This window comes from Mastomys coucha, unplaced genomic scaffold, assembly GCF_008632895.1.
Source record: "Mastomys coucha isolate ucsf_1 unplaced genomic scaffold, UCSF_Mcou_1 pScaffold9, whole genome shotgun sequence".
Lineage (NCBI taxonomy): Eukaryota > Metazoa > Chordata > Mammalia > Rodentia > Muridae > Mastomys > Mastomys coucha.
This window is the reverse complement of record NW_022196915.1, coordinates 18,355,304-18,364,970: the sequence shown is the minus strand read 5'-3', so window position 1 is coordinate 18,364,970 and position 9,667 is coordinate 18,355,304. Positions and strand designations below refer to the sequence as shown.

The 9,667-nt window shown below is 35.4% G+C and overlaps 1 protein-coding gene across 3 annotated transcripts in view; it reads left to right on the top strand.

The window, feature by feature from the left end:
* The window catches only part of Ankrd28 (ankyrin repeat domain 28), a 157,170-nt gene that overhangs the window by 86,874 nt on the left and 60,629 nt on the right, over positions 1 to 9,667 (top strand). For all 3 annotated transcript variants that reach the window (XR_004116366.1, XM_031362413.1, XM_031362412.1), the window contains exon 4: positions 3,393 to 3,463. Coding sequence is in view for 2 of the 3 variants with exons in the window: in XM_031362413.1 (XP_031218273.1) it covers positions 3,393 to 3,463 (71 nt within the window). In the remaining variant the exon portion in view is untranslated. The remainder of the gene's footprint in view (positions 1 to 3,392; positions 3,464 to 9,667) is intronic.

The window sequence follows — 9,667 nt, the reverse complement described above, 5'->3', positions numbered from 1 at the left end:
CTCTCTCTCTCTCTCTCTCTCTCAAGACAGTTTATGCTTTAAGGGGATACAATGCTCTTCTTCCTCCGCCCCTTTTTATTTTCCTTTCTTTCTCCCCATCTTTCTTGATAACCTCTCTGGCTAGTACTTCATACTCTTGACTAGCTTACCTTTACTCTGGCTGTGTCTTGCATTATTAGAATAGCTTTGCTGTCTGATGCAAATATTAATGTATGGCTAATTTTAGGAGAGTTCTTTATAGAATAGAAACCAGAAATATATTGCCTTCAGAGAGTTTACCAAAAGAGGCTCTAGGAGTCTCAAACAATAAAAATGTGCTGCTGTACTTGTGGCTCCTATATCATTATTGTTGTTATTGTTGTTGTTCATCTCCTGAGATAGGAACACAGCCAACTACTGTTCTTGAAAATGTACATCATCACTATGTCATGCTTGTTAGTATGCAAATCACATAAAGTTTGATTCATGTGTGTAAGAGAGAGACCTTTTTCATTGGTGGCTGCATATTTTTTCAAAAATTGCCTTTACATTTCGAGAAATTAAAACATTAATTAAAGAAGCACAGGATATAACAAAACAAAAAAGAAATAAAACAAAAAAGAGATAATGATCAGAAGTTTAAAACCCTATCATTGAACAAGCCCTTTATTTTTAGTATTGTTTGTTACCAGTAGCAGTGTGATATCCTCAGTTAACTTTTTATGGATTCTTTATTGCAGTCACTTGTTTCAATAAATTAACTTGGCTTATTAAACATGAAAAAGAAAAAAAGGCTGTCAGAATAAGATGGAATGTATCAGTTTTCTTTTTTTTTTCTTTTTCTTTTTTTTTTTACTTTTGAAACAGTGTTTCTCTGTGTAGCCTTGGCTGTCCTGGAGCTCACTCTGTAGACCAGGCTGGCCTGGAACTCAGAAATCTGCCTGCTTCTGCCTCCCAAGTGCTGGGATTAAAGGTGTGCGCCACCACCGTCCGTCCGGCAGGAGTTTTCTTTTGAATTCCATCTCCTTAGTGTACCATTAAATTAGATTGCTTTCAGGTAGTTATATATCTGATAACGCATATACAAAAGAAATACTTAAAAACTACCCAATTCCTGATTCATTTTTTTATTGTTTATACTTGGAGCCTAATTCTTGGAATTTTTTCATGGCCATCTTTTAATTTTTTTTCTTTAATATGTTTTATTTTTTGAGTAGTATCTATCATATATAAAAATTGTAGAAACTACAGTAATAGATAATAACAATGAAGTAACTCTCCCTCCCCCTCCTTCCCACACACCAGCCTTCTATATGCCTGCCCAGTATTAAGTACAACCGGAAACCAACCAACCACTCAGGTCCCTACTCTTAATATCTTGTCATCCATCTATGGTTTCAGTATTCATACTAATCAAATATGAATATAGTCTTATCTCTTCCTATTTATAATTAAAGGCAAAACATAGTTATTGCTTTTTATTTTTACCTTTTTTACATTTTATTTCTCAAAGCTAAGTCAGCACATGGAGAGCCACCTTGTTTTTTTGTGACAGTCATGGTTCTATTCTCTTGTCATTACTTCAAAGCCAGCTTCTTGAAGTTAATTTATGAGACCTCAGTTTTTGCCTTTTTGGCTCAGGTGCTATCCCTTCTCATTGTCTGTGTCGGTACCATCAGGCCTGTATTTCTCCTATGTATAGATCTATATGTAGGTATGAGTACTTATGTAGAAAAGGCTATAGGGATTCTGGAGAACCATGGAATTCCTCAGCAGGCAAATGAGAGAATGAAAGACCCCATAATCCTTCATTAACTCGACAACTTGAGTCTTTTTTTAAAAAAAAAAAAGTGAACATCTCAAATGTTTCTACTTAGACTTAAAACAGTCTGACTTAACTATGGTCAGGTTGTCTGTCTTAGTATTCTTGGCCTGCAGGGGCCTGACAGCTAGTTGCCTAAATATTTACTGCACAAATATACTGTTGTCTGAGGTGTGCCTTACTGGTAAGCACATGTCTGGCATGGACAGTGTCTTGAGTTAGATCCTTAGCACTGCAGAGGATTTTTTAAATATACACACTACTCTCTTTGACCAGTTCTTTAATTTTTTTGGCTTCACTTCTTTCGGTCTCAGCATTCTTGAAAGCTCTCCCATTGGCTCTTGGTTCTGCCATCCTTGTCACTGTTGGTGCCTACAGAGAATTCAACTACTCTCAAACTTTTAATTGCTACATTTATTTTCTTCATGTTTTATAGACTTTTTTGTTCAGCACCTCTAAATCTACTATCAACATATGTGCTATATATACTGGGTTTATTACATGATAATTTTTGTACCAAGGTATTATAAAGTCTGTGTCATAGATGAAGACACTTAGGTTCAGAGAGTCACAACACTATTTAGAAGGTTTCCCCATAGCTGTAAGTATTAGAGCTAAAACATAAAGTCACTGCACTTGATTATCCATTCCCTGAACCCTCACATTTAAAAACACAGGAACAGCATAAGCATTAGGAAGTATGAATTTTAGTAATACTTGACTCTGGTTTGTGCATATAAGTATAAAACTACAGAAATTTATTTAGGATTATTCAACATACCTTTTTTGTTATCGTCTAGGAAATGAGGAATTGGGGTTTGGGGCATAAATCTAGAGTGGTGTATAGATCAAGACCTGATGGCCAGTTGACTAGCCAGAGCTGTTTCCTTTCTACTCACAGCAGACTCCTACTGTGAGCCTCTTCTATTGGGTTCATCTTTTTTAACCTTATAATGTAATATTTTTATCTTATTGGATAATATTTTGTTGGTACTTTTGTCATTGACTTAATTTTTTAATTACATATATTTGATTTTTAAAAGATCTTTCTTTAAACTTTAGGTATAACCAAGAAAGACTTATAAATTGGTTTATTTTCCTACATCTATAAACATTGAATTCATTTTTTTATGATAACCTTATAGTATCAATGTGTTTTTGTTATACCTGTATAGTTATCTTTATATTACTTTATGACATTATGCATTTATTAGTAAAGAAATACAGTGAAGGTTTTATGTTAATATACAGTTCATCTTGGAATAATATTGTTTGTTTCTTTTAAGTATTTGAGATTAACAACTTTAAAATGGGATTTGATTTTTATCTTGAGTATGCTCTGTATAAAGGTGGCTTTTCTAACCTAACTGTAAAATGCTGTTTATTTTCTTTTTAATACAAAGAACTGGTTCCTTTTAGATAATTATATCAACTTAAAGAATAATTTTGTTTTATAACTTAAGGGTAATATATTGGAAGAAAATATACAAGTAATTTCTCAATTGTTATCCCCTTGGGACTATATAACTTTAGGTTTATTAAAAAATACTTTATGTAAAATATTTCAATTATTTTTTTCTTCTTGTTGCAGGAGCTAGAGTTAATGCCAAAGACAGCAAATGGTTGACACCTTTACACAGAGCAGTTGCATCTTGTAGTGAGGTATGACATTTCTCTTAGTGAATGTATATAAAGAAGCACTAAGTAGGTCTGCATGTGTCCAACTTAAAACTACATTTTTTAACAGAAGAAAAAAGCCTACTATAATGCCTAGACTAGTCATTTTACTTCAGAATTTGTACACACTAAGCTAATTGTTGCATTTCTCCTTTTGTGTGTCAGAGTCTGAAGTAAATGAGTAGTCAGCCTCATTTCTGCCCCTCCTTCACAGGAAAGTGTTTTCTAACACTAATCCTCTTTGGGTCTTTTCTTTACTGGTTCATAATGCCCTGTCCCAAGGCTCTGCTTAACACAATGTCATCAGCACATGCGTGTGGAGGCCCAAAGTTGACATCAGATGTTTTTCTTGTTCACAATCCACTTTATTCATTGAAACAGGATCTTTTGCTGAGCTTCACCAACTCAGGCTGGGCTAGCTGCCCTAGGTATTTTCTGTTTCTGCTTCCAAAGTGCTGGGATTATAGGCACCTACTACACCTCCTGGTTTTTGTTTTTGTTTGTTTGTTTGTTTGTTTTGTTTTTTTTTAACAAAGGTTTTGAGGATCCAAACCTGGGTCCATACACTTGTACTTTATCAAACACTGTGCCATTTCTCCAACCCTTGATGCCCATTGCAGCAGACTCAAAAGTATTACCTTAAAGAATGTGAGATTTCTCACATGGCTAAAAGACTTTTCCTGTTTATAGTTCTATATGTTGTGCATTAAGATAACTGGCATTTGTCCTGGTTGGGTTTGGGTTGGTTGGTTGGTTTGTTCAAATTAGCACAAGCTAGTCATCTAAGAAGAGTGTTTTGTTTAGTTTTGTTTTTTTGGAGACAGGCTCTTACTCCGTGATATAGACTAATATCAAACGCCTAATTCTCCTGCCTCATCTCATCCTCCCAAGTGTTAGGATGATGGTGTATACCATTACATCCAGCTTGGTCTGTTTTGTTTGTTTGCTTTTTGTTTTTGTTTTTTATTTTTGTTTTTAATGTGTATGGGCATTTTGCCTGCATGTATGTCTGTGTACCATGTACATGCCAAGTTCCCATGGATACCAAAAAGGAGTGCCAGATCTTCTGCAGTTAGAAATATTTGTAAGCTCTATGGGTCTTGTGAATTGATCCCAAGGCCTTTTGCAAGAGCAGCCAGCACTCTGAATTTCTCAGCTGTCAGCCCCAGAAGAGAGAATCTTCATTGAGGAAATGGCACTATTAAGATTTTGCTGTGGGCAAGTCTGTGGGGTATTGTCTTAATTATTGATTGATGTAGGTGGGACCAGATTACAGTGGGCGGTACATCCCTTGGCATGTGGTCCTGGATTATATAAAAAAGCACCCTGAGCAGTTGGAAAGAGCAAACCAGCAACCAGTAGCTTGGCATTTGTTTCAGTTCTTGCCTCCAGCTTCCAGCCTTGAGTTTTCTGCCCTAACTTCTTTCATGATAAGCTATAAAATGAAATAAATCCTTTCCTCACTAAGTTGCTTTTGGTCATGGTATTTTATCACAACAGTAGAAACCCTAGCTAAGACAGCATTCTTGAATAGGTCTGTTTATTTTCCCTAACTGTAATGGAATTGTGGGGTCACAGGCCTTTGTGTCTTTGCTTTACTCCTTGTCTTTTCAGATGTTAGTAGATCCCTGAGTATATCTTCAGTCTTTTTGCCAACCCTATTAAATACTAGTGTTGTTTCCTATATTTCAAACAGTTCTAAATTGTTCTTTATTTCAAAGACTAAAAATTGTGCTCTGTACTCTTTCATTTAGTAATCCTTGAAACCTTGTAACTTAATAGCTATTCACACTTTAAATCTCTGTGTGTTACTTATTTTACAACAATCTTGAAAAGACTGGTGGTCAGTTAATATCCTCTTTCCTAGAGAAGAGCACCAAGGGGGCAGTTTTACAGGACTTGAACTGTATGTCCTATAAGTAATAGAGGTTTAGATTTTTTTTTTAGTTTTTTTGTTTTTGCTTTTTTGTTTTTTGTTCTGTGTAGCCCTGGCTGTCCTGGAACTCACTCTGTAGACCAGGCTGGCCTTGAAGTCAGAAATCCGCTTGCCTCTGCCTCCCAAGTGCTGGGATTAAAGGCATGCGCCACCACTGCCTGGCAAGGGGTTGAGTTCTTTATATATGCCCAGGAGTAAAAGTTGAGTCAAAAGTTGAGTTCTGTTTTTTAAGGACTGTCCAAAAATAATTTCCATAATGGAAGTATTACTTTTCATCTCCACCTGTTGTGAATGTGTTCCTTTTTTCACATTTTTCCCTGACATTTGTTGACTGTGACAAGCAGAGTCAGTGAGCTATGAACTTGATTGGCCTCTGATGGAGGGTGCCACTGTTGGAAGTTCCAGAAGGTCCTTAAGAGCATCAGCTAGCTACTAGCTTGGATAGGCAGGCCTGTATGAACTCAGCAGCTGTGTAGATGGTTTGTTTTAAGAGAGCCAGAGTTACACAGTAGCCAGGCTCCAAGTGTCTTTGCAGATGGGGATCAGCACAGTGGCTTGAAATGCCCTGAGAAGTAAGATCTGGGGGTTACCTCCAAAGTTCAGTTTCTGTATGGTTCTCTTGGACATTAACTTTGTACTATCAGGGCTCATAGCTTAGGGTTGGTTCATTAACTTATCAGAGAGCCTTAGAGCTGACTGCTTAACACCTCTTGCAAACATTACATTTTTCATTGTTACACAGAATGGTTTTACACAAAATGGTTTTAATTATGTTCTATCATGTCAGTCAGATTTCTTTTCTTTCCTTTCCTTTTCTCTTCTTTCTTCCGTTTGAATTATTTACTTTGATTTAATGTGTCTTGAGTGTTTTGCCTGTAGAGCCAGACTAGAGAGAGCCCTTAGTCCCCTGAAACTTGAGTTACAGATGATTGTAACCTGCCATGTGGGTGCTCAACTCTCCTCAGCCCTGTTATTAGATTTTTTGATGTTAGGGCATTCTGAATTGGGTAAAGAGTAGTTTGAGTTTGTATTTCCTTGGTGGTTAGAAATATTGAGCACTTTTTAAAATTAGGTACTGACCATTTGTGTTTCTCTTTTTATTTTTTTAAAGATTGATTTATTCATATATTTTATATATATGAATGCTGTATCTTCATGTACACCTGAAGAGGCAATATGATCCCGTGATAGATGCATATGAGCCACCCTTTGGTTGCTGGGTTTGAAACTCAGGGCCTCTGGAAGAGTAGTCAAGCGCTTCTAACTATTGAGCCATTTCTCCAGCCCTTCTTTTTGAAAACTGTTCTATGCCTGTTTGTTGATTGGCAGTTTTGTTTCCTTGATATCTAATATCTTCAGTTTTTTGTAAATTCTGGGTATTAGCCCCTTGTGTAAAGTATACCTGAAAAGATTTGCCCCTATTCTGTGGGTTGTTTACCCTGCTGATAGTTTCTGTTGCTGATAGTTAGTTTTCATATAATCTCATCCATTGATACATGAGGCTAGTTCCTGTGCTGATGTTGTTCTATTTCAGAGAGGTCTCTCTGAACCTGGTATCTTGACAAGGACCATCTGTTTTATTTCAGTGCTTCAGGTTTTAAATTAAGGAATTTCATCCACTTTTTTTATAAGGTGAAAAATATAATCTGAGTTCATTCTTCTGCAGATAGATATCCAATTATGAGAGCACCATTTGTTGAAAAGGCATGTGCTATTTATTTGTTTCCTTTGTCAAAATTAAGTAGGCATAGCTTTGTCATTTCATTCATGGGTCCTCCTTGCTATTGATCTAAAGTCCCACAGTCTTTACATATTAAAAGTTCAATCTATTTAAAATGTCCAATATCTTTTAAAATTCAAAGTCTCTTAACTATGGGCTCCACTAAAATACATTCTTCCTTCAAGAGGGAAAAATATCAGGGCACAGTCACAATCAAAAGCAAAACCAATGTCTGGGCTCCTCCAAGGGCTTGGGTTACCTCTCCAGCTCTGCCCTTTGTAGCATACATGTCTTCTAGGCTCCAGATGCCTGTACTCCACTGCTGCTGCTGTCCTTGGTGGTCATTGCATGGTACTGGCATCTCCAAAACACTGCTGTGACTAGGCTTTACCAATAGCCTCTCATAGACTGTCTTCATGGTGCCAAGCCTCAACTTCTTTGCATGACACCTTCAGTCCTGGGCCATCAATTGCAAACTGAGGCTGCACCTTCACTGTGCTGAGCCTCAGCTGCTCTTCATGTGCTGTCAAAACCAGTACAACCTGGGTGACTCTTACACATTACCAAGTCCTGCTGCAGCACAAGGTACAACCTTGGCTATCTCTGGAACACAGAGAACTTTTTAGTCAGTGCCAGGCTGTCTATCACGGTAGCTATCATTGTAGTTCAGTTTGGGTCAGGCATTGTCACACTCCCAGAGAGTTCTTACTCCTCAGGATTACTTGGCTAGTTGGCCTCTTTGGTGGTTCTATACGATTCTGTTTCTTTAATATATTCAGTATGATAATATGTTTCTTTAATATATTCAGTATGATAATATATTACATATAATGATTTGTTTATGTAATCTGAAATATGACATCAAATTGTTGATAGACAATTTTAGTATATCTGTACATTTTTTGATAATACAACCATTCCCACAGTATTCTGCCAGTCCAGGAGTATGGAAGAACTCTCCATTATTCATACCTTCTCTAAGTTTCTTTTTCAATGTCTTCAATTTTTTATTGTTTAGAGTATTTTTAATTCTTTGATTAGGTATATTCCTAAGTACTTAATTTTTAAATTGTATTTTGAATGGAATATTTTTATCATTAATTTTTCTGAGAGTACATAGTTGGAGTATATGAAGACTACTGGAGTATTTTTGTAGATTGGTTTTTGTATTCTGCAGTTTTTCTGTGTTTATTAGATCTCAAGAGTTTTCTAGTAAATGATAGTTTTTTTTGAGTCAAGGATTATTGCATCTATAATTAAAAAATAGTTTGACTTCTTCCTTTTTATGTTTATCCATCTCCTTTGTGTCTTTCTTTACTGTAGCTAAAACTGTATCAAATAAGAGAAGGAAGAATAGGAATCCTTAATGTCTTGTTCCTGATTTTAGAGGAAATGGTTTCAGTTTTTTTCTATTTAATATAATGTATTTTATTGTTTTATTGTATATGCTCTCTTATTTTGATGTATATTCCATCTAGTCCTAATATCCCCAGAACTTTATTCTGAAGGTCTGATGTATTTTGTCAAATGCCTTTTTAGTATCAGTTAAAATGATTATGTGATATCTATCCTTAAGTTCATTTACATGCTATATATATATGAATCAGTGTTACCTCTTCGCAATGAAGCACACTTGGGCATAACATACAATCTTCTTAACGTGTTCTTGAATTCCATTTGCAAGTATTTTCCTGGAAATTTTTGCATCTGTTCATTAAAGAAACTGGTCAGTAGCTTTCTTCTTGTTGTTCTTGTGTCTTTACCGTGTTCAGGAACCAGAGTAATACTGAACTCACAGAATGATTTTGGTAGTGCTCCTTCATCTTCTGATTTGTGGAACAAGTCTAGAACAATTGGTATAAGATCTTTCTTGAAAGTGTGGTAGAATTCAGCAGTTAATCCATCAGATCCTAAGCTTTTCTGTGGCTTCCAAGATCTCATTACTTATAATGGGTTGGTTTTACATTATTGACATTTTCTGTTTAATTTTTTTACGCGATAACACATTTAGAAATTTTCCTATTTCTTCTGGGTTATCTAGCTTCTTAGAACATAGTTTTTCATAACAGTCCCTAGTAATGTTCTGTAGTTTGCTGGAGTTTATTGTAATGACACCATTTAAGAACCAGTTCTTTGGTTGGTTTTGTGTTTTTTTAATATTTATTTCATTCATGTATTCCCTAATCTATATTATTTCTTACCATTCACAGAGATATTTTTGCACTCCCATGTTTATTGCTGCTTTATTTACTATAACAAGGAAATGAAACCAATCTAGTTGTTCATCAGTAGATGAATGGTTGATTAACATATGGTACAAATAAAATATTATTGAGCTTTAAAGAAAAGAGAAATCAAAGTTTGCAAGAAAATTGATGGGCTTAAAATATATAATATTAATTGAGGTCAGATAGTTTCAAAAAGAAAAAACTACATTTTTTTTCTCATGAACTCTTCTGGCCTGTAATTTATGTATTATTAATATTCATATATAGTGCATCTAAGCATATAAATGTATATGTGTACATGTTTA